This window comes from Panicum virgatum, chromosome 9K, assembly GCF_016808335.1.
Source record: "Panicum virgatum strain AP13 chromosome 9K, P.virgatum_v5, whole genome shotgun sequence".
Lineage (NCBI taxonomy): Eukaryota > Viridiplantae > Streptophyta > Magnoliopsida > Poales > Poaceae > Panicum > Panicum virgatum.
The window spans coordinates 50,351,180-50,376,387 of record NC_053144.1 but is presented as its reverse complement, the minus strand read 5'-3'; the positions used below and the strand labels follow the sequence as shown (position 1 = coordinate 50,376,387).

Here is a 25,208-nt window from a genome sequence, read left to right as displayed (position 1 = left end):
TTGAATAACTCTGGGCCGCGGGTTGATTCTAGGATATCGCAGGGGTCCTTTTGCAAGATGGCGGGTGCTGACCGTTACTTGATTTCTTTGACCTCGGCACGATCAGATTTCAACCGTTCGATCCCGATCTAGCGGCTCAGAGAGCAGGGCGAACGTGGGGTCAGGGACGCGCAGCCGCCGGCGACCAAACCTTCGGCGGCGCAGCTCCGGCTCACCGGAGTTGGGCAAAGTCGGCTGCCCGGGACTGGTTTGGCTCGGTTTTTTGTCGAGGGGCGAGCGCGAGATGAGACGAACTCGTTCGTGGCATTTAGGAGGTACGCAGGGGCACTGGCAGGGCGCGCAGCTGTGCAGGGCGGCGCTGGCGGCCGCGATTCGCTGGCGTGGCCGAAATCGGCCACTGGGCTGGAGTTTCCGGCTAGGTCCTACCTGGGGTATGCGCGCATCACACTGGATGTTCCTACGGATACGGGTCGAGGCACGGTTCGGGGCTACAGTGGTGGTTTTGGGCGCGCCACGGCGGTGCGGCCTCTGTGCTCCGGTGAAACGGGGCACGGACGGTAGGGGTACGGGGGAAAGGGATTACGGGCCGAAAAGAGTCATTACCTTCCTGTATAGCTCACGCGATGCTCGAACTCAGCGCAGAAGTCTTGTAGCGGTGCCGGTGTCAGACTCCGGCGGCGGCGTGGAACAGAGTTTGGGGGCGAGGCCGCTGCAGTGATCCTCCGGGCGCCTGGGCTGCAGGATTCGACACGCGATGTTGCTGGAGAGGATCACAAGGGGTTAGGTAGGTCCAGGGTCCCACGGCGGCGAACAATCCCGGCGGAGGATCAACTCACCGTGGTGGAGATCTCGGCCGAAATTCGTCGGCGCGCTGCGGTATTGACGTGGCTAGGGCACCGGCTGCGGTTTAGGGAAACCCAGGGACGTGGCTGCGTGCATGAAAGAAGGAACGGGGATGGCTTAGGCGTGCGTGTCACGGAGCTGCGGAGATTGCGGATCGGCGCAATGGGTCCGGCGCTATCCGTGCCAATCCACGTCGGCTTCTGGAAGGTGCGGCTGCGGCGGAGCTGGCAGCGATGATTGCGGGGCGGCGGACGTGGCGCGAGTGGCCCAGAGCGCGGGCGCGGCAAGAAACGCGGCCGGGCCAGCGAACAGAGGCGCGGCACGGCGGAGACGAAAGGGCTGACAGGTGGGCCCGCCTAGTCGGTGAGAACCCGCGCGCGAGCGGGCCGGGGCGCCAGCGGCAGGTCGGGAAAGAGCGGGCCGAAGCGGATAGGGAAGCTGGGCCGGGCGAAGTCTGGCCGGTGTCGTGCGTGTTGGGCTGCTGGCGCAGGAGACGAGACGGGCCGGCGCGAAGGCTGGGCCGCTGGGTGCAGTTGGGCCAAGAAAAGGAAGGCCGGGCTGGGTCACTGGGTTGGGTTAGTGGAGTTTGGTTTTGGGCTGGGTTTCTTCTCTTCCTTTTCTATTCTATTTCTTTCCTCTTTTCTATTTCTAATTCAAACAAAGTTTGAATTCAAAAACAAATTTGAATTTAAACCACACTCAAATAATTAAAACTATGCACCAGCATGAATGCAACACCAAAATTTAAACCTATGATAAAATTTTAATTACTTAAGAAACAAAATTTTAGATTAAATGCAAGTCTAACACAATAAACCTTAGAAAATTAAATAAAGACATTTAAATTTATTATTAAATGCTGGAATTTAAATTAGGGTGTTACATGGACCCCCGAAGCTTAAGAAGCCCTCGACAAGCTGAAGGCATCGCTCACTCACGCCCCCATTCTCACGCCACCCGCGGATGGCGAGCCCCTCTTTCTGTACGTAGCTGCGACGACCCAAGTGGTCAGCGCGGTGGTCGTTGTCGAAAGACAAGAGGAGGGTCATGCTCTGCCTATCCAATGGCCGGTGTACTACATCAGCGAGGTGTTGTCTGAAACCAAGACACGCTATCCTCATATTCAGAAGCTGCTATACGCAGTGGTTTTGGCCCGGCGCAAGCTGCGCCACTACTTCGAGGCCCATTCCGTCACCGTGGTCTCGTCTTTCCCTCTGGGAGAGAGTCCGCAACAGGGAGGCCGAGGGTAGAATTGCCAAATGATCCGTGGAGCTGATGGGAGAAACTCTCTCCTACGCCCCCCGCAAAGCGATCAAGTCCCAAGTCTTGGCTGACTTCGTGGTTGAGGGGACGGACACTCAGCTACCCCACCACAAATCCAGGCCGAATGCTGGACAATGTACTTCAACGGGCCGGTGATGAAAACCGGCGCCGGCGCCGGCCTCCTCTTCATCTCACCCCTCGGAGATCACATGCGATACGTAATACGTTTGCACTTCCCTGCGTCTAACAATACGTAATACGTTTGCACTTCCCTGCATCAAACGCCTCGACGTGCGCGGTGACTCTCAACTCATCATCGACCAAGTGATGAAGGAGTCTAGCTGCCACGACCCGAAGATGGAGGCATACTGCAAAGCAGTACGCCGCCTCGAAGACAAGTTCGACGGCCTAGAACTCAACCACGTCCCACACAAGTACAACGAGGATGCCGACGAACTAGCCAAGATCGCGTCAGGGCGTACCACCGTTTCCCCGAACATCTTCGCTCACGACGTCTCCAAGCCCTCCGTCGAATTCAAGGATCCGGCGGAGCCAGGCCCCTCGACCGCCGGGCCCTCCGGCGGGAACCCCCCGGCGGACGAGACTGAGCCCATGGACATTGACTTCGGGACCTCCTCCGCGGACGAGGTCAAAGCGATGGAGATCGACGAGGCCCCCACTTCGCAAGATTGGCGTGCCCAGTACCTCGACTGAATGATTCGAGGGGTCCTACCCTCGGACCGCAATCAGGTGCGCCGTCTCGCTTTGCGGGCCAAGTCCTTCGCCCTAATCGACGATGAGCTGTACAAGCGCAATCCCTTGGGCGTCTTGCAGTGATGCATCCCCATCCCCGAGGGCAAGAAGTTGATCCGCGACATCCACGCTGGCACCTGCGGTCATTATGCCGCGCTGTGGACCCTCGTGGGTAATGCGTTTCGACAAGGTTTTTACTGGCCCACCGCGGTCGCCGACACCACCGACGTCGTGCGGACCTGCGAGGGTTGCCAGTTCTATGCTCGAAAGATGCACCTCCTGTTCCATGCTCTGCAGACCATCCCCATCACATGGCCGTTTGCCGTGTGGGGACTGGACCTCGTCGGCCCGCTGCAGAAGGCGCCCGGGGGCTTCACCCATTTGTTGGTGGTAGTCGACAAATTCTCCAAGTGGATCGAGGCTCGACCCATTGGCAAGATTAAATCCGAACAAGCCATTCTGTTCTTTACTGATATTGTCTTCAGGTTCGGGGTCCCGAACTCGATCATCACCGACAACGGCACCCAGTTCACAGGCAAGAAGTTCTTGGCGTTCTGCGACAGTTTCCACATACGTGTGGACTAGTCGGCTGTGGCGCACCCACAGGCGAACGGGCAAGTGGAGCATGCTAATGGCATGATCCTCCAAGGACTGAAACCAAGGATCTTCAGCAAGCTGAACAAGTTTGGCCGGAGGTGGCTCACAGAGTTACCCTCGGTTATCTGGAGCCTGAGAACGACCCCAAGCAGAGCCACGGGCTTTACCCCGTTCTTCCTCGTCTATGGCGCCGAGGCCATACTCCCCACAGACTTGGAGTACGGGTCACCAAGGCTCAAGGCCTATCAAGAGCAGCAAAACCAGCGATCCCACGAGGACTCGCTGGATCAAGTGGACGAGGCTCGAGACGTGGCACTCCTACACTCTGCACGCTACCAGCTGTCTTTGCGAATATATCGAGCGCAGAGAGTCCGGCGCCGAGACATCAACAAAGGGGACTTGGTGCTGAGGTTTCAACAGGACAACAGGGGCCGCCACAAGCTCTCACCACCGTGGGAAGACCCATACATCATCGCCGAGGTGCTCAAGCCCGGCATGTACAAGCTGGCGAACGAAAACGGTGAAGTCTTCACCAATGCTTGGAACATACAACAGCTATGTCGCTTCTATCCTTAGAATTCCGAGCTACTTGTACATCGTTTGTACTCGCATTTTCGATTTCCCGAAATAATAAAGGAGTATGCTTTACTTGTTTATTTTTTGGGAACCTTCCGGACCCTCGGGGGCTCGGATGCGCACGAACACTGAGGTACGCCTGGCTTTACCCTCGGCAAAGCCAAGCCTCCCTCGGGGGCTACTATGGGGGGAACCCCCGAACGTCCCCAAAAAGTGCCAATGTGTTTTCGAAAAATTTCCGTCTCTAAGCTTCTCGTACACTTGGAAAAAACGGACGCGAGGCATAAGCAACTACGGTACTGGGCCGGCCGAGTCGTGGGGCCGTCTACGCCTCCGGGATACGGCACCCCCTCACCACCTCATGCCTAAGTCGCTTATGAATGCGAAATTCCCTGCAGAAGTTTACCAAAGTCGCATACAAGAACACGGAAGTAGAGTAAAGAAAACGAGGGCTCGAATGCAGATGGCCTCGATGGGCCACACTGACGATTTAACGATAACGAATTTCTTAACTTACAAAGTACAATCAAGTCAAGTACTAATCCATTACATGGGATCCGAGGCCCAGTGTCTCTATAGGTTATCGTCCCCCCTTTGTGGATCTGCAACAGCATCGAACTCGGCTATCGGGGGGATGTCAGCTTCGAGCTTCCCGGCTAAGACTGTGGCGAACTCCTCGGCGGCTGCGTCGGCATCGTCCATGATAGCTGACGCGGCGTCCGCATCGGCGTCATTGGGAATGACGTACCCCGACGACACCCTCTAGAGATCCATGATATAGTGCGTCGAGGCCACGGCGAGGGCTCACAGGACACCGAGGCGGAAGGTGCCCTTGGCATGCTCGGCTATCCGGCCACCTAGCGCTCGCAGGCGGCTGATCACCGAGCTACCAGACACGGCGCCCTCCCCCTCGAGCTCCTGGCACACGCTCACGGCGGTTCGCTCCAGGTCAGTGTACTCCGCCTGTGCCGCCATGAGCGCGGTGTTGACCGCCTCCTTTGCCGCAGCCTCGTCTGCCACTTGCTGCCTCAGCTCTGATCAAAGGAACCAAGATAAGCTACAAAAAACTAGAATCCAACAACATTGAAATTTCGAGCACCCACCTGCGATGTTCTTTTGTGCCTCCTCTCGCTGGACTCGGGCGGCCTCCTCGAGTGAAGACAAGGAGTTCTCCTTCTCCTTGAGGGCGGCCTCCGCATTCTGAAGGGCCACCTCCTTTCCCTCGAGGGCTTTTTCCTTCTCCTCGAGGGTCCCGGTGAGCGAGGCGACGGTTGCCTTCTCGCGCTGGAGCTCGGCCTTCTTGCGCTGGAGCTCGGCTTACTTCAGCTCGAGTGCCGTCCTAGTGCGTTGCAGCTTGGCGGTTTGCGCCTTGGCTTCCCGAGCCTTCTGCTCTGCTGTGGCTCTCTGGACGTCATGCTCGTCGGCGGCCCGAGCCAGTTCCTCCTCAAGCGCCTGCTGACGCGCCCCAAGATCCGCCATCTTGGTGTTGGCGTCGATGTTCTGGAGCACCAAACCAGCATTGTGCTGACCAAGCCAGTGCACCTGAGAGCACAGCCGTGTCATCTCGATGCTCTTTTTGCGCGAGATGTCCCTCAGCCGCTGCAAGAGGAAAGGCATGGGTAAAACAAATGAAATCAAGGCCAAAATACTAACGATTCCTGGGAGGGAGCCGCTTACCTGGCTGATCTGGTAATCTGTCGTCCTGTTGAGCTCCAGGGCGCGATCGAGGTGGTTCAGAATCTGAGAGCCTGCCTCGATCTGCGCCTGCCAGACGAACTCCTCCTCCCACTCATCGTGGAGAAACTCCTGGGGGACCCCGGACTGGATGATTGCCCCGTGATGGGGCCCCTCGGATGTCCCCTCGTCGTGCACCTCCGCGTAGGTCGACATAAACTGGGCGATCTTGTCGGCGGCGTTTGCCGTAGCAGCGGGGTCGATGTCTCTCGAATCCCCGAACTCCTCACTGCTGTCTGGCAGCTGCACCACCGGCACCATGCTTTTTTTCAACGCCGGCGCCGTCACCGCCGCAACAACACCCTCGTCCCGGGCCTCTGCGGGCACTGAGACACGGGTTTCCTCCGTCACCGGCGCCCTCGGCGCCAACTCCTCCTCCGCGACGCCCTCGACCCCAGCCCTCGGGGGCTCGGGGACGAGGGTCTCCACCTCCGTTTCGCTGGCGGGGCGCTCCTGCGCATCCCCACCAGCTCCTTCCTCTGCGACCGGCCGGGCGGCGCTACCCGCGGTGCTCCGACCGGCCTCGACTTCGATATTTGGCCGGGCGGCGCCATCTGCGCCGCCCCGGCCAGCCACCCCCACGGCGTCCGCCGGAGCGACTGCCGCCACGCCACTCTGGCCGGTGTCACCCTCGTTCCCCGGCGCTCGAGCCTGTTGGGCCGCTTGGGCCCCTCGAGCCATGGCCTCCCGCAGCTTCGCGGCCTCCGCCACAATATCTATGACGAGCGGGGGCTGCGGCGCCGAGTGTGGCGTGGCGCGCGCCCCGGTCTTGAGGGCTTTGGCCGGTGCGAGCGGGACTGCATCCTTGGCCACGGCCCCGGAGCTGAAAATCGGGGAAGGAAAACAGAGATTAGCAGGATTGGGGAATCGATTAAACGAACGCAAAGAATAAAACTAAATACACTTACCCGGATCGGGCGCTCATACTGCATTTGCTCGTGCCGCTCCTTCGGGCCCGCGGCACACTGACGCCCCTCGACGACTGATCCGAGGGTGTCGCCCTCGGGCCAGCCTGAGGCCTCGAGGCCATCTGCGCGGGCGTCCCCGCGCTCGCCGCGGACTGGTCGCTGCCCATCGATATCGCGGGTGCAGACGATCCTCCGCCCACCGTCGGCGTGGCCGACCCTCGTCCCGCCGCTGGCGTGGGCGACCTTCGCTCCGTCCCCGCGAGGGGCGGGTCCGCCAACAACCCCAATCCACGCCTATTGCCACCTCATCATCACCCAGGAGGTTGGCCTCGGCATCCGAGGTGTCCTCCTCCTCATCCGTGGACTCGGGCATAGCAGGCCGCGGCTTCCCCTCCGCACGTGCGATTTTGCACGCCTTATCGTGCTTTGCTTCCCTCTTCCTCTTCCTTTCGGCAGCCTCCTCCGCTCCTTCCTTCCGCTTCTTCACCGCCTCTGCGTGCAGGCGGTTGACCTTGCGTTCCTTCGGGATCGGAGGCCTCAAGGGGTGGCACCTGCGGCTCACCCCCTGCAAAATGCAGTCAAATCAGAGTCAGGAAGTGGGGAAAGGACTAACACAAATCGACAATGGATTGAAATCGAGAACTCACCACTGAAAGGAACCCCGGCTCGGGTGCATCTTGATCTCCCAGAGATCGTTTGCGTCATCGGGGAACTCCGCCACCGCGTTCCTCGCCCTCCGGGCGGCGATGCCTCGAGGGAGCAGCACCATCAACGTCCTCGAGCCCGAGGCCGGGACCCCGGGGGTGAGGCTGAAGATCGGCAGGCTCATCTCCGTGAGAGGAATCACCCTCTGCCGGTGGAAGTTCGCGATGACGGCAGCCACCGTCAACCCTTTCCTCGCCAGGTGCACCAACGCCTCGGTGAGGACCTCGAGCCAGGCTTGGTGCGCTGGGGGCGATACCCCCCAGTCCCACTTAGCTGGTCTCTCCCGAAGCACCTTATTGGTGAATGCTGGGAGCTTGTTGCCGAAGTTGCGCAGGTAGAACCACCCTCGGGTCCACCCGGCGTTGTTCGTGGTCATCTTGTTGGGGATGTACAGGTTCTTCCGGCTCGGGCGCAAATGGAGCATCAGGTCTCCGGCGCGCGCGAACCTCTTCGGCTGCCCCCGCACGTTCTCGACGAAGAGCTCGCCGCAGAATAGGTGGATCCACAGATCCTAGTGTGCTTCGATCCCCATGTATCCCTCGCAGATGGCAACGAAGACCGCCGCTTGCGAGATAGAGTTGGGGCCGAAGTTGTGCAGCTCTGCCCCGTAGTGCTCGCACAACGCCCGCATGAATCTCCCGACGGGGACGCCGAATCCCCGCTCGTGGAGACGCACGAGGCTCACGACGTAGCCTTTAGGGGGATTCGGCTCGGTCTCCTCCGGCCGCGGGGGAATCCACGCCGGCTGCTCCGAGCTGATGTTCATCGGTAGCAGCCGGTCGGCGACCAGCTGCTCCAGAACCGCCTCCGTGGCGGTGGATTTCCCCCACGGCAACGGCTCCCGAACATCCGACATTAATTTGAACTATGGGGAGATGTGGGAAGGCAAGCTCTGTGGTGCCTAAGGTACGCTCTCGCTCTCCCCTTCTCTCGCTCTCGGCTGTGGGCACATGATGCAGGGGAGGCAGAGAAGGCAAGGGAGATGAAGGTAAGTGGCCAAGTGAGCCCGAACAGTCCCCCCTCTCTCGCTTTTATTTCACCATGATGCGCGGATACGCCGCCATGGCCCGAATCTGCCGCATTCAATGCGGTAGATTTTGCCGTCGCTGACGGATGGGTCCCATGACCACAGAGTCTCCCACGCGCGCACTCGGCAATAATTACTGCGCAGTAATCGACGGGCGCGGCGCGACTGTTGCGTTGTTCCATCCGTTAGCCGCCGCCCACGTCGCTTCGTCTACCCGAGGTAGCCGCCTGAAAAGGCGCGCCCGCACTACACCGCACGAATCGGGCCACGTCGCCCACGACCAGCGGAAGACCAGCGCACACGACTAGCGACTCCGCGCCGCTTGCGACCTGTGACGGAATATTCCTTTCGAGGATTCTTCATCTCGAGGGAACCTTATTCCGAGGCCTTACTGATTAGGGGTTCGAAGCCTGGCCCGTCGAGGGTTCGACAGGTGCCTCAGATCGCCAGAGTCAGGGACTGCATGGACGTGCTGTACAAGCTACCCTCGAACGCGGAGTTTGAGACGTCCTACGCAGTGTTCAAGGCCAGTCGATGGTGCCTAGCAGGGGGATCCCAACGAGGGAGAGCATCGAGCCCTCGGACCCTATCGAATGGGGCACGGATGTCCACTTGAACTAGCCGATAACAGCTCACCGAAGCAGCCATAGCTCGCGGCCCGGGAATGGGTAGCATGGTGCACTTCACCCCTCCTCCCTGCGGAAGGGCGACGAGGGCTGTAACCGAATGCCTTTATGTAGGCCAGGACTCGGGGGCTCCTCACACGCCACGGCTCAGGCAGCACCATTGAATGGATCGACGACCGTCGATTATGAAGTTCTGTGTGTTTAACCAAAACCCCCACTCTTGACACACGCCTTCCAGATGGTTAACCTGGATACTGGGTCGCTGTGCCAGCACGAAAATTGCTGAGGCCAGCTGAAAGGAGTGTAGATGCCGGCTGAAAAAGACGCTGGACGGCCACCTCAGTGAAGCAACCAAGCGAGGCGACTTTTATAGCCCTTGGACGAGTGCAAACACTCCTCCAAGGCCTCGGGGGCTACACCCGCGGGTGCGCTGATGCGCCCCCATGGAGGAAACTTCACACATTCGAGGACCAAAATCCCATGCACAGGTGGTATCCACCCATATACTTTCTGTCGTCCTCTCCGTGAAGGAGAAGGAGACTTCATTGCTCTTTACAAACAAAGATTACAAAGGGCTACCGGCTTAAAGCCGTCGAAAGGTACAAACGCATTGCCACCTGCGTGGTAATTTTCCCTGTCTTGGGGAGGAGGGAGCGACGATGAAGAGCATCGAACCCTTGGCCGATGCGACGGCCAGGCTGCTAGGGATTGCGAGGAACAGCCCCCGGACCGCACAGGTCAAGCGGGATGCCCTCCTCGCAAGCCTTCTTCTAGCATCTCCTCCACCGAAGACCCTGCGGGGGGTCAAGCTGGCGGACGGCACCCTCCACACCATCTCCCCGAGCGCGACATTGTCGCCAAGAGGGACGATGCGAAGAACGGCCACCAAATCTGGCACCAACACCATGGTCAAGCGACTCAATCCCCCTTCAGGCTAAGGGACATTGCAGAAGCAGGGCCCCGCGGGCCCAATGCTCTTCTGCTGATCCCACTGAAGCTAAGGGATGGAGCGCACGCCCTCACCGGCTTTCCCCCGCCGCTCGCAAGCATTCTTCTAACATCAAAGCCTAAAAAAGCCAGGCCACCCCGTCTGGGGGCCGGTCGTGAAAGGCAAAAGAAAATATTACAAGACTTAGGCGATGCTAGAAGTAAGAGCAGGGAAGTTGGAGAGGAAAGGGAGTCCCACGACCCCTATTTATAGCTGCGTCGGGCGCCAAGCATCAAGCCTATCGAAGGGTGAAGGCTTGGACCGCCCGTGATGGCGCGGCCCTCCACGAACGAGAGATACCCTCGGCTACCGTGCTGAGACATGACGAGACAAAGCAAAGCTGAGCCCTTGGACGCTGAGCGGCGCAGCACCAGCGCTGGCCGACTGCCCTCGAACGGTGCGTCGCAAAGCGACCAGGGAAAGCCGGGCCGAGACCCTGAGCGCGGGACAACGTTGCAAACGCACCGGCTGCAAAGCAGCAGACGCCATCGTGGCCCTGGCCCACTCAGCACGCTGACGCATCTTGTCACCGGAACAAAACAAGAAGGGGCGCGCGCCTCAGAGAACTCTCTCCGCAGGCGCACTACCCCGACCGACGAGTTGTCACATCCGCTGGGCCGACACCCAGGTGCGCCTGGCGGAGCGCAGCATCGATTGATCACGTCAAGGGGTAAAATTGCCAAAATACCCTTTGGCCGAATCCCTTGACTCGACCAAAGCCTCGGGGGCTACTATCGGGTACCGCGATTAGGGGCACCCTAATCAGGGTACTAAAATCACCATAAAAACGCAAGCACATATTAGGCAACTGAGCCCACGAAGGCCTACGGCCTCCTTCCAATCTGGAAGAAAGGAAAGGACTCAAGGAAGCCTAGCACACGGCCCATCCGCACCCCCTCGGACCCGCGGGGTGATCTCTGTCTCGCTCGAGGGCTCCCATCGAGACCCTCAACCGCGCCCCGCTTCTCCGCCTCGCTCGAGGCCACCCCTCGACGTAAAGGACAAACAGCCCCACAGTGGCTGTGACCGGAGTCCTGTCCGCAAACTCCGGTCACTGCTCCGCCATCCCGAACGCTGTGGCAGCACTGTGGGAGCCTGCGACGCGGGACGAGACGTGCTCGGCACAGCTCCTGTTACTATTTTGCCAACTCTGGCTGTCCGTACTCCACCTCACCACACTTATGGCCCCGGACCCGCCCCCGGCTCGGGAAGGGCTCCGGTGTCACCACGTGTCCCTCAAGGCGGGATTCCCAGTTCTAGCAGCCGAGGGCCCGAACCTCCCCCCTCGAGGGGTCCGGGACCTCCACGCGACTCCCGGACCCCTTAGTGCACGCGCTAGCACTCCGCCCAGGGGGGTCCGGGACCGCCACGTGCCCTGCTAACGCTGGCGCACATATGTATGCAAGACCTTGGCCTACAGGGCCCATGGAATGCCACCACGCCATATCTGGAAGACGTACACCCTACAGTGACGACCACGCCGCCTGCTGGCGCTGGCAGGACGCCGACGCGATCTCCGCAAGACCAAGGACGACACCCAGGACGACTGTCACGCCCGACGCCATGCCCCACAGTGTACTTCCCACAGTGCTCGACCACTGCACCCCAGCGATTCGGGGGAAATACGACGACTTTCATGATCTCCTGTGCATGTACACCATCCCTCCTTGTGTCTATAAAAGGAGGAGGCGGGCTTCCTTTAAGGGGGTTGTCGTCATCGTCACGCGATCAGGCCAACTCGATAGAACACCACACTCAGCACCACTGAGCACCGATATTGGCATTCGCCTCAATCAACTTCTCCTCTAGCAGAGACTTGGGAGCTTCCCTCCCTCTCTCACCTCGCCTCTACCCCCTACTACAGACACCTCCGGTGCAAGATAATACAGTGCCATCGCACACCCCCTTGCTGGACGTACGGCCCCGCGGCCGGAACCAGGATAAATCCGTGCGTTACTGTGTTGCCTCTTGCATCAACATCTGGAACGAGGAAACACGCAGGATTACTAGTTGGGTCCGGACCGTCGGGTCAAGACACCGACACTATTTTTTCAGCTGATTCATTTAGCAATCTTACCACTAAGACTATTTTAATTCTAAATCAGCTACTTATTAATCATACATCATGGGTTAATCTAGATCATTTTATATCAATGGTGGATATTATAGTTTTCTCTTTTGGAGATATCAATGCTAATTCTGAACATTTCCTACTAACTATTTATATTTTGCATGCGCTTTGTATAAATTTATTAAAATAATTTGTTTCTATTCTCAATAAAAATTAAAATAGCAATTTATTATATTAAAGTAGCAAAAGAATTTTCATTAACTTAAAGTAGCAAAACGACATTTATACTAAATTAAAATAGCATCTCAAGATCTTAGGGACCTGCATGACACCACTGGACAGGTTTATGGACCTAAAAATGATTTTTGAGAGATTAGGGACCTATGTGACGCCTTGAAGCAAATTTAGGTATCTGAAAATGTATTTTAAGAGCTTAGAGACCTAGATGACACATCTGAACAAGTTTAGGGACCGCTGGTGTACTTTATTCAAAAAAAAGCAAAAAGATTGCGAGGGTTGTTATTCCAGTGACAAAATTATAAATTAGGATATAGGATTATGATAATTAACATTTTGTAAGTTTGGGGAACATGGTAGTATGATTTTAAAGTGTCTGGTACTAAATTTTACTAATCGAATGGTGCAAGAGAGGATGTAGTCTATAATGTCTATTTGTATAAATAATTACTATCATATAGCTCATTCGTTCCAAATTATAGGTCGTTCCGACAATCTGATACATAATTTTTGCTATGCATCTGAAACATCCTAGTTTTCATCGCTATTGAAAGAAATGCAAGGCAACTCTCTAGAATATTCTCCACTAAGCAAGAGTGAGATATTTTCTACGGAGTACTCTAGAATTAGTAATAAGTAAAATTTTGAAAATGTTAGAATATTTTGGAATTCTCTAGAAGGGGGACACTTGTCCTAATACTATGGCTTCCCTTGACCTATAAATAGAGCCCCCTCCTTGCCATGGCATCCATCCATGAGCAAGATAGATGAGTTGTGGTAGGGCTAGAAGGGTGAGTGATAGGCTAGCCACTTAAAGGTGTGTGTTCCTTTGTAACATTATTGCTCCAATAAGGTAAGTGTCTTTATAAATGTTAGTCTCCCGGTTAAACTTAAGTACTTAGTGTATAAGTTGTGATCCATCGAAGATTGGCTCTGCCACCCGGGATCACAAAAGGGTCTGGGATTCATCGAAAGTTGGCTCTGTCACCCGGAAGCCAGCTTCATCTGTTGGTAGGCTCTGCCTCCCGGAAGCAAAAGGCGGCTCTGCCGTCAAAAGGACCCGGTACACTAAGTGACTAGAAGCTGACCGACTTTGAAGTGAGTTGGTGTGTCATAGGGGTAGATCCTCAACTTAGTGGGTATTAGGGCCACCTCAATTTCCAACAATCACTAAAATAAAACTTATATTGCAATTAAACTAGTAACGTAAAATAATACTAATGTTATATAAGGTATTACATAACTACTAGGCAAACTATTTTATACTCTTGTCTTGCGATAGTACATTCGTTCCTTTCAGTAACCAGCATACGCATGCTTGCACCTACGACAAAAATCATCTCGTCTCTTTCCAAAGAAGCCTCTCGAGTCACCGTACCACGCCATAATTCCCAGACAATCATGACATCGCCTATCTCCTTCGCTATAACTTCATCATCCCCTGGAAGCCACAGAGTACCCACACCATTGACCTTGAAATGACCCGTCATGGCAGCACTCACTCCATTTCCTGGAAGCCGGCAAGAGTGCTCACAATATTAAATAGTCTGTCATGCAAATATGGCGGCACCCACCTCGCCATAAATCGGGGTCGTCGCGCACAGTGCCGGCCGAGATTTTTTTCTCCGCCGCGCGAACCGCCTCACCTCGTCTATAAAAGAAGCCGACGCCCCCTCTCTGCCGTCCTCACCCGCGCTCGCTCTCGCTCGCGCACGCGTGACACGCCGGCCCCACGACGGGAAAGCGCACTGCCGTCGGCACCACGCCGTGCCGCCCACCTCCGCGTCCCCACCTCGCCCACGCCGCTGCAGCGTCCTCGCCGGCTTTGCCGCCTCGACGCTCGTGCCTTCAGCGCTGCCACTGTTCGCGTTGACGACGAGCTGCCGCAGCCCACGCCGTCGCCCGTCCCTGCGCGACGCCGCTGCTGCTCTCCTCGCCTATAAAAGGAGCGAGGCCGTGACGAGCCCCATCATCAGCCCAAGCACATCGAGCCGCTTCGCTCCGCTAGCTGAACCACTCCTCACGAGCCCAGCTCACTCACGAGACGAAGCTCCAACAGTTGACCCTCTTCTTCGAGCTGTTCCGCGCCAAGGTGAGATGGCAGGCAGCTCCCCGACCATTAACTCCGCAATACTAATAAAGGCCCAAAACACCCACCAGGCCGTGAGCACTTAATCCAAACCATTCTATTTTCGGAATTAAATACCAACCAATACTGTAAACTCAATATATCCTTCATATCAACTCTTTTTCACGTAACTCTTTTTCCTAAACTCTCCTAAAATCATATACTATCTATTCCTCCTATTTTCATCTCCATTTGAACTTATTTTATAGCTTGCTTGTGTTTGTTTGCCGGTTGTGCCGTTTTCGCCCGTAGATCACGGAGTGACCGAGGAGGAGCCTGCAAAGGAGTACGAAGGCCAGTACCGTGAGCCGGAGCCAGAAGACCCGTACCGCGAGCAGGAAGCCGCCGCCGCCGACGCGTACGTAAGCGAAGGCAAGTTTCATCGACCCCTACGTGAGCGGTTGCATCAATGTGAGGACGTCTAGTTGTAGCCCTGGTTTAGGATCGATTACATATACCGGGTACTTGAGTGATTGAGTGTGCTCATACATGCATATGAGTAGTTATGCATATTCAGAGTTGAGACTAGGATATGAAGGGTTTTGGCTGAGGCTAGGACAGCTGGGTATGCTGGAGCCGGCGCTACCGTGGTGGTAGACTGACAGGTGAGTGCTACTGTGGTGGTAGGCTCGAGTTGACATGTTGAGGGATGGTTGCTGCCCTGGTGAACCATAAGGACCGTGTTGTTTTGACATCTCACCTAGCATACTTTAGTACGACCACAGGTTCCGGTATGAGCCGGACTTAGCCTAATCCCACTGGTTAGCCTGACGGTCGCATGGATGGTTTACGGGTGTAGATCATTGGGGTCAGGGCCCGAGGGTTTGTGCGGTCGGGCTGGGGCGTGACCACGGCTAGGTGTCGGCTATGTCGGTTGTCCGTTCTGGCAGTCGAGCGTGTGGGTATAGTGTACGACCTCTGCAAAGTGTATAATCCATTCGAATGGTCCGTGTCCACGGTATGGACAGGCTACAGTGTGGTCCTGACAACTAGTGAGCTACCTACTGTGGGTTGTGTCGGGAAGAGTTGCATAACATGAGTTGTATTGCTAATGCATTGTGCTTAATGTGTATCATGCATGTCATTTCCCTCCCGTAGGGCGAGGTGGAGCTTGCTGAGTACTTTTATATTCACCCCTGTTGATTTTCTCCAGAGGATCCTGACTTTGTGCCGGAAGACTGCGAGTAGATCGTGTTCGCACCCAAGCTTTTCGAGTGGAGCCATGATGGATGAAAAGCTAGTCCTGCATGTCGTTATGCTAGTTGGTATCATATGGTTGTTCTGTGTAGCTTTGTGTTGTCACTTTACTCCTCATGTACGTGTTAAATAAAGCTCTGTATGACTCTAGACTCCACTTGATGTAACATGTATTGTGCCGGAGACTTAATTCGGTAAATAATACATGGTTTAGCCTTGATCTTCGGGTCGGGGCGCTTCAGCATCTATATAAATGCTATGTCTAGATACATAGGAAAACTACGTATTTAGATTTGACAAAACGACCTACAATTTGAAATGGAAGGAATATTGTATGGAACCAATAGATTCCATCAAGCATGTGTTGGTGTCTCCGGTTCTCAGATGGACACTACTACTGAAGTAGTGTTTGGTGACCATCAGTAAAAAAAAAACGCGGCCGGAGGGTGAACGGACCCCACCGTTTTTCATTAAGAGAAAGCGACTATGGCTTCACCTGGCCGCGAAAAAAACCCCCGAACCCTGGCCCATGCCCGAGAGGGCCAAGCCTTACGGCGAGTACAACGAAAGAATTTTTTTACCCACGAGCAGAAATTCGTCTCAGCTGAGATTCGAACTCACGACCTCGTGAAAGCGATGCTACCGGACTGGGCTAGCCAACTCGGCCGCCCAACCTTTTCGCTTTGGTGACCATCAGTGATGGAGCAATACCCGCAAAGTTGGCAAAGTTTCGTGATCACGATCAAGCTTCAGCAGATCACTGTTTCTTCAGGCTGCATTTAAACTTGCATCGCTGGATAGAATAGATCCTTGGCAGCACTTGAAACCAGCATATCAGTATTCTGATTCTCGGTTTGGCTTGATAACCTGAGTTGTAATGAATACTTGGGATCAAAATAGCTGTGAATGTTCTCGCAAAATACACAAGTTCTAGAATAAAAAATGGAGTTGCATTTCAGTTGGAATCATGTACCAAAATGGTGAGATGAGAGACTTGATGGAGCAGAAACCTAGTAGTGGAGCGAGTTCATGAAATTGGGCGAAACAGAATGTACTTTTGTACACAGTAATGTAAGGTCTGATTGATCATGTTTTTGTTCCATTACGCCAACTGATTGAAAAAAATCTTCACCCTGCTGCACGACACACCGTAATCGGAACTGGATACGGAGAGAGAGGATTTGTATTCCAAACCGTATGTATACGTAGTTGTATACTACTGTACAAGTGTAGCGTAGATGATTACCGTATACCTTGGCTGCCCCTTGAACAACCCCGCAAACCCCAAAAGTCCAGGGCTCTCTCGACCCACCGCAGCACGCGATTCCCCAAAGCCGAAGCAGCAGCCCGAGCCCGAGCCCGAGCCTCCCGCCGCCGATGGCGTCCCCGTCGCCGGCTTCGGCGCGGCCGCAGCGCTCGCCCGACGAGGTGGAGGACATCATCCTCCGCAAGATCCTGCTCGTCTCCCTCACGCCCCCGGCCAACCCCAGCCCCGCCGTCGCCTACCTCGAGCTCACCGCCGCCGAGCTCCTCTCCGAGTCTCGCCCGCTCCTCGCCCTGCGCGACGCCGCCGAGCGCCTCCTCATCGACCGCCTCTCGCTCCTGGACCCGCCCGCCGCGTCCCAGCCCCCCTTCACCTTCCTCGCCGCCGCCTTCGGGCGCGCCGCCGACGAGGCCCGCAAGATCTCCACCATCCGCGACGCGGGCCTCCGGGCGAGGCTCGCGGGCTCCATCGCGCACCTCCGGGGGCTCATCCTCTCCTACGCGCGCATCGTCGCCGGGAACCCCGACACATTCCCCTCCCCGCCCGCCGCGCCCCACCCCGCCGCCGAGCTCCTCGTCTTCCTGCTCGCTGAGGCCGCCGACGCGCTCGACCCCACCCCGGCGCCCGGCGCACCGCCGCCCCCGGGCTTCATCGACGAGTTCTTCGGCGGCGCAGACTACGAGTCCATCGAGCCGGCAATGGGGGAGCTGTACGAGCTCCTCAGGCGGAGCGTTGAGAAGGTCTCGGCGCTTGGCGATTTCCAGCGCCCGCTGCGGGTGCTTAGGCGCCTCGTGGGGATCCCCAACTGTGCCAAGGCTCTGGTGAACCATCCCAAGTGGATACCAAAAAATCAGATCATGCTCATTGGGGAAGGAAGGGTCATGGAGCTCTCCAGTGTGCTTGGGGCCTTCTTCCACGTTAGCGCCATCCGTGACCGCGAGTTTGCCAGCAAGCCTGATGTCGGGTGAGTGCTTTTGCTCTCTCTTTTTTTATTGATTGATCGCTTCACGGTTGTTATGACATTTTATTTAGATGGGGAAAACTTGCATTTTGGATATTGAACCTTGGTGTGTGTTTTGATTACTATGACTAGAACTCAACTGCTGATATGCTCGTGCAGACAACGAAATTATGACTATTGCTTGTGTATATAGACTTTAATTCTGTATTTGCGAATTGCGATGTATCCTCTAGCTTCTGAACAACCTTTGTATAGTCCAATGATTCAGTTAAGCTGTGAACTGGCACTGCACTGTTTATAAACTCAATAGACGCAAACTAGCTTGGGCAGGTTAAGAGAGTTAGCCAAGAATGTTGAAACTTTTTTTATGCTGCTTAGTCACTAAAGTTAGAAATTTTACTATTGAGCTACTGATATGGAAGCTCAGATTTTCATCTTATGTGTAGTTGGCCAGTTATCAATGTTTTGACATCCTTGATTCTGTCTTAGGACTTAGGAACAGCAATCTTCGATTGGAAAACATTATATGAAGCATGCTTTCAACTAAGGATTTGCGTGTATCAATTAAGGATTAATTGTTTATCCTCTATGACTATGCGGGTCATCTGAGGGCATGGCGAACATCGGCTTTTAGATAAGAAATTTCCCTATCAATTAACATTCATCACTATAAGATTTAGGCTATCAATGGAAGTCTTCTTGTACTTCTGGATTCATTATTGTCCTTTGCTCGTGTGGGCTTCTGCGGGTCCTTTCTCTCTCTCTTTTTTTTGGCTGCAAAGAAATTTCTTGAGCAGAAGATATTTCATAGTTTCCCTTTATGCATGGTTGCAAGTAGGTATGCTTTTCGATCTTCATAGTCTAGCTTTTAATTTACCATGTCTTTGGGTTTTCTAATCTCCTTCCACTTCAAGACTAACTGTTTACAATCCAAGTCTACTACTTAATTTTTGTGCAGATAATCATATTGACTTATATTTTTCCTTCCAATTTTTTTAAACATCTGGTCAGGCAACAGTGTTTCTCAGAGGCATCTTCACGGCGACCAGCTGATTTGTTGTCATCTTTCACAACAATCAAGAGTGTCATGAATGGCTTGTATGACGGCCTTAAGGATGTTCTTCTAATCCTCCTTAAAAACTTGGATACTCGAGAAAAGGTTCTTGAGTATATAGCAGAAGTGATAAATAAAAATGCTTCCAGATCTGGCATGCAGGTAAAGCTGTTCTGTTAGAATAATTTTCCTTACCTTGTGCCATCATTCATTTAAATCACACGCTGTGGTTTAACAATAAAGGCTTGTGTGATCAAATTTGGTTCACTGTAGTGTATAGAATTGTTTATCGCTAAGGACCAGTCTGAGGTTGATGTACTAGGTGTGTTGCAAAGCAGAATCTAGCTACGAAAAATTAAACTAACAAAAAATTTAACTAATCCTTGCAGGATTTTACTGCAATACTGTTATACTCCATGAAAGATTTCAATTCGCCGCTAAATACTAACTAGAAATAAACAACAAAAAATTGTTCTGTGAGATAAAGTGCTCTATATGAGTTGCCTTAGTGCAAAACAGGGCCTAAGCGGAGGAAAAGGAGTTTTCATTTATGGTCTGTACTCTGAACGTGAACACAGCATTGACATGGTACAATCTTGAACTTATAGATTCTGTGGCTATCATTGTTACACCTAAGTACCTAACAACAAACATGAAATAATGCCTTTATATGTTTCAGATTGTCAAAAAGTTTGTAATATACACAAATCGTGTAATACATGGCAACCTACATGGCATAATGCCCTTTGTTGTGGGGATCAACTATACCTAAGATTGTAAAATGTTACTCTTCCTGTGTCCTGGAACAGGTAGACCCTTTAAAATGCGCGAGCTCAGGTATGTTTGTGAATCTTAGTGCTGTGATGCTCCGCCTATGTGAGCCTTTTTTGGATAACATGGAGTCAAAGAAGGACAAGATTGATGTCAATTACCTCTTCTGCAACAATAGAATTGATTTCAAGTGAGTTTCTTTGGAACAATGTGACCGAAATGTTTGATGAGCTGAGTATATGTATATTCTGCATTGGTTTACTAACTATTACATTACATTGCTATTGTAGAGATTTGACAGCAATAAATGCTTCTTCAGATGAAGTCTCATCTTGGATAGAGAGCATAAAGAATGAGCATGATCAAAATAGTGCCAGTGGAGAGGCCCGCTTAATGGAATCACAGGAAGCCACAAGCTCGGGCAAAAATAGCACATCTTTAGTTAGGTGCGCAAAAAAGGAGAATTTCTCTTTTATTTGCGAATGTTTCTTCATGACTGCAAGGGTACTTAATCTGGGGTTGATGAAAGCTATATCAGACTTCAAACATATTTCTCAGGTGTGGAGATATCTTCATTTCACGCCTTTTTCTTCTTTATGTACATCTGTTCTTTTGTTGTACTCTCTGTTAAATAACAGATTCTGGCATGCTGTCTGTCAAAGATATAGGGCACCTATTTTGAATGGCCTTGTCCATAAATTTGGGGCACATTCCATATTCCAGTGCAAAATGTGTCCTTTACATATACAGTGTTTTACTCTGTGTGCTCACTTGCATGTGTTTAATATATCTGTTAGATATAATCACAAGGGCTACTATAGTCATTTTAAATGTCTCCTTGGTTTATGTGCTAGATAAATGTGCTATATATTCTTGGATGGAGGGTAAACACATTACTAGTTCTGTTAGGTTGCGCACATTCTTATTGCAAATTACACGTACTCAACTCTCTACTGAACATATTTCATTTATGCTACAAATTTAGCAACTTGCGAGATTTGAAGATGACTTGGAATCAAATAGAGCAATGAGAGATCAAGGAGGGGGCTCACCGCAGCTGGAGCAAGATATAAATCGCTTGGAGAAGATCGTCGAGATTTTAACACAGGACAAATTCTGTTATGAAGCTCAGATACTACGAGTATGGTCACAAACCCAGATCTGTTTTATTTGCCTATTGATGTGAATCTTCTTTGATCAAAATTTGGGACTGTATGACCTATTCCTAGTCTTTTCCCTGTTATATCATAGAATGGATGTTGAGCACTTAAGAGTGTGTTCATCTATGCAATATGCACCCTACCTTTTTAGTTTTTACAATCCTCTCTTGTTCAAGCTCAGTATGACTGCAGCAAATTTTCTTCTGTTTTTTTTTATTTATATTTTACAACTATTGGAAAATGCACTTACTTGGTTTTGTTTCTTGTTCATCATTTTTTTTCTACGGTGCTTAACATTTCTTATCTAAGAGGAGGCTTTGTGCCGGTTCCTCATTTCATACATGATTACTCGTGAAGGTGTCAATACACCCCTTGTGGACTGTTTCTTAAGATTCTTTTTTCTAAGAAGTCTTGTGTACAGATCTCCTTCGGGTATCAGTCAGAGTTTACTGTTATGAAGTGCCTTTATTATCTTTAGCTTTGATTGCTTTTGTTTAAAACTGTGCGATTTACTAATAGTCTATCTTTTACCAGGATGGTGCATTCCTTCAACGAGCATTATCTTTCTACAGATTGATGATACTGTGGTCAGTAGACCTAGTTGGTGGATTCAAGATGCCTTTGCCATCACAGTGCCCCAAGAAATTTTCTTGTATTCCAGAACATTTTCTTGATGATGCAATGGATTTACTTGTTCTGACCTCTAGAATTCCAAAGGCGTTGGAAAGCTTTGTATTGGTGAGTATCCTCCTTGTCTGTTGTGCAATGCACTATCCCTTAGCTGCTTATGATTTTTGTTGCAATGTTCTTTTTTTTTTGCCAGGATGACTTTCTCAGTTTCATCATTATGTTTATGGGAAGCACATCTTACATTAAGAATCCCTACCTAAGAGCAAAGATGGTTGAAGTTTTGAATTGCTGGATGCCGCAAAGAAGGTTCATAATTTTGTGCACCCCATTATAAATTATAACCTATGATTTAGGACCATAATGTTGCGTACTGAAAGTTCGTACAACATCATTCGTGCAGTGGCTTGAGTTCTACAGCCTCACTATTTGAGGGGCACCAACTATGTCTTGACTACCTTGTCAGAAATCTTCTAAAGCTTTATGTGGATATTGAATTCACTGGCTCCCATACACAAGTGAGTGGCATATGATTGGTTTCATAGTTTCCATTGAATAACCTATGCCTTGTGCTAATCACTTCAAATCTTGTCAGACTCATGTGATTACATTGTTTCCTATTTTTGCAGTTTTTTGACAAGTTTAACATTCGACATAATATTGCTGAACTTCTGGAGTATTTATGGGATGTTCCAAGTCATCGAAATGCATGGAGACAAGTGAGTAATTTTTTCTGCACACGTTTATTCTGCAATCACTTAGTACTGAAATATTTCCCATATTATTTATGTGACAGATTGCTAAAGAGGAGGAGAAGGGTGTATACTTAAATTTTCTGAACTTCCTTATCAATGATAGCATCTATCTTCTTGACGAGAGCTTGAACAAAATTCTCGAACTGAAAGAAATAGAGGCAGAAATGGCTAACACCGTTGAGTGGGAGCGCAGGCCCCCTCAAGAAAGAGAGGAGCGGCTGCGTGTATTTCATCAGTGGGAGAATGTTAGTCCTGTTTACGAGTGTCTACAATCCATGTCTAATTGAACCCTTTTTTATTGACTTTCTGACCTCCCATGTATTTTTCACGTTCCAGATTGTTCGATTTGACATGAAGCTGGCCAACGAGGATGTTGGGATGCTTGCATTTACTTCAGAACAAATTCCAGCACCTTTCCTTCTCCCTGAAATGGTAAGACCATGAAAGGTTCCCCCCTTAGTATGTCATCATGCCCTGTGTTTTTTTTAAACTTTGTTATAGAATTATACTTAAGATTTTTGATTTTACTAAATTACTTCTATTTCTCACCAGCACATTATATTACTTGTCATGTCCAAATGGGAGTGGAGTCATGTTAGACTATCCATTTATGTTACAAAATAATTTGATAACCCTTATTCTTATTCAGGTGGAAAGGGTTGCGAGCATGCTTAATTACTTCCTCTTGCAACTTGCTGGTCCCCAGAGGAAATCTTTGACGGTAAAGGATCCAGAGAAGTATGAGTTCAAGCCAAAGCAGCTGTTGAAACAGGTCCCATGAAGACATCTAGCTTTTCTTCAGGCACCTTTTTTTTCATCTGTTATTGGACAGTTCTTTTCCATCTTCTTCACTGTCTTTCTATTTCTATTGTAGATTGCTACCATCTATGTCCATATCTCAAGGGGTGATAAGGAAGCTGTCTTCCCAGCTGCAATCTCAAAAGATGGTAGAGCTTACAAGGACCAGGTAATTTTTGCTTTCTTTATCCAGTTTGAGTTTGCTCCTGTACTTGTAGTCTGACATTTGTCCTATCCATTGCAGTTGTTTGCTAGCGCAGCTAATATTCTGTGGAGGATTGGGGGTGATCCCCAAATTATAAAGGAGTTTATGCAACTTGCTGGTAAGGCAAAAGCTGCTGCTTCTGAGGCTATGGATGCTGAGGCCATCCTTGGGGACATACCGGATGAATTTCTCGATCCAATTCAGGTACTATAGTTTAGACTATGTAGAAGGTTTTCAATTTTCTGGTAAATGTTGACGAGCTCCTGACTTAAAATAGCAGTCACCTGCAACTCAATCCATTCGACTCATGATATGTGTTTTTTATAAAATCTTGTACGCATTGGCATCATCGGAGCTCCATCTGAAACATCAGAAATTTGCTAAATCTGCTAAACATGTGCGATCTTGTAATGCAGTATACTCTGATGAAAGATCCTGTGATCCTCCCATCATCAAAGGTCACAATAGATCGGCCCGTTATAATCAGGCATCTGCTGAGTGATTCGGTAATTACTGATTTCCTAAAATCATTGGTCTTAACAACTTTTGATTCAAGGCACTAATCTGACATGCATACTGTTTTTATGCAGACGGATCCATTTAACCGATCCCACCTCACTCAAGACATGCTGGTACCAAATACAGAGCTGAAGTTGCAGATAGAAGAGTTTGTCCGGTCTCAGCAGTCAAGAAAGCGAACAGCTGCTGAATCGGAGATTGGCGAACCGGATGGCACTGCTGATATGGTAGAATGAAGTCTGCCAGGAGCAGGGGATGGACTTTTTTTTGGGGGGGGAGGGGGGGGGGGGATGGGGGGTGATTAATTTACACGATGTTCTATCGGTACACATCTAGTTGATTTCCCAGCTTGTGCCCCCAATGTCCTGATTCTTTGTAAATGTTGTAAGTGCACAGTTGAAAGGTTCATCCATACAAATCTAATTATACAGCGAGCCTGCTCTCCAAAATTGTACACTACCACCGGTTGATACGAGCACGGCCTTTTGCAGTGACGTTGGAGCAGATGGATGTCGATTTTTTGTATGACTGTTTCAGCAAATATCTCTTGAGGCATGTCTGATATGCCACGTTGGGTTACAGCTAGGGGTGTAAATTGGTAACTCCAACACTTTTTAGTTCAAATATTTGTACTACTTCAAAATGAGGTCTTATTTTGAAGTAGTATAAATATTTAAACTTAAGAGGGTTTGAGGTGCGAGGATACCGATTTGTACCCCCAAGTTATGGTCTTACAGGTCCTTGAGCATTCGCTCTGGCATCGCACAAAAGGTGTCGCTTTGCCGGCACATCCTGGAAGGTGACCACTGTGGGAGTGTGATTTTACTCTCTTTTTTATCAACTTCATGATTTTACCCTTATTATTCAATAAAATTTTAAAAGAACAAGTGAAAAAAGTTGCAATTGCATTGCAAAGTAGCGGTAAGAATACCGATCTCTCTTTTTCAGCATTTTACACTGTTTCCATCATTTTTTTTTGCGATAAGGGAAGATATATTAATGTGGAGCACAGTACATCCCTCCTTTTACAACCAGGTCTAGAAAGAAATAGAAAATTACAAGGAAGTCCCTAGAAATCTTGTTCATCTTCTTCCTTTCATCGCCCGGTTGATCGACGCCCACACCTCTAGATCCTCCATCAGCAGACTCCAAGCCTTGGTTAAGCTGCATGAGCCACCACCTGAGACCATCCAAGGTGGATGTAAAGCGTTGAACGAACCTCAGCAGTCTCACCAACAGAGGAAGAAGAGTAATCTCCAAGCTCATCACTGCAGACTTGCCGGAGAAGGAGTTGGCACCATCGCCGCGGCTAAGAAGCAGTAGCCCAGCAGATAATCCACCGCTAGCGAAGAAATCACCAGCGCAGAAACCAAAGCCCCCGGGGGAGCACCCAAGATCTATCCCCATCGCCACTGGTAGCAGATAGACCAGAAACAAAATC

At 51.3% G+C, this 25,208-nt stretch overlaps 1 protein-coding gene across 2 annotated transcripts; it reads left to right on the top strand.

Moving 5' to 3' along the window:
- The first annotated feature begins 16,836 nt into the window (after positions 1-16,836).
- Positions 16,837-24,257, top strand: LOC120652004 (probable ubiquitin conjugation factor E4). Of its 2 annotated transcripts, XM_039929686.1 has the most exons (17): positions 17,031-17,881; positions 18,890-19,094; positions 19,742-19,893; positions 19,994-20,261; positions 20,689-20,844; positions 21,398-21,601; positions 21,687-21,799; positions 21,894-22,008; positions 22,120-22,209; positions 22,287-22,490; positions 22,582-22,677; positions 22,895-23,017; positions 23,120-23,212; positions 23,288-23,452; positions 23,665-23,754; positions 23,839-24,018; positions 24,054-24,257. In XM_039929686.1, the coding sequence occupies exons 1-16, from the start codon at positions 17,031-17,033 to the stop codon at positions 24,001-24,003; spliced, it is 3,090 nt and encodes a 1,029-aa protein (XP_039785620.1). In that variant the 3' UTR covers positions 24,004-24,018; positions 24,054-24,257. The 2 variants fall into 2 exon arrangements, with proteins under 2 accessions (XP_039785619.1, XP_039785620.1); XM_039929685.1 differs by having other exon boundaries at positions 16,837-17,881; positions 23,839-24,257.
- Positions 24,258-25,208: the final 951 nt, after the last annotated feature.

Excerpts from the sequence above, each read along its gene's own strand:
- LOC120652004 (XM_039929685.1), top strand. The coding sequence starts at position 17,031 with ATGGCGTCCCCGTCGCCGGCTTCGGCGCGGCCGCAGCGCTCGCCCGAC. Across the intron at positions 19,894-19,993 it reads AACAATAGAATTGATTTCAA|AGATTTGACAGCAATAAATG; the intron begins GTGAGTTTCTTT and ends TTGCTATTGTAG. Across the intron at positions 22,009-22,119 it reads TCACTGGCTCCCATACACAA|TTTTTTGACAAGTTTAACAT; the intron begins GTGAGTGGCATA and ends CTATTTTTGCAG.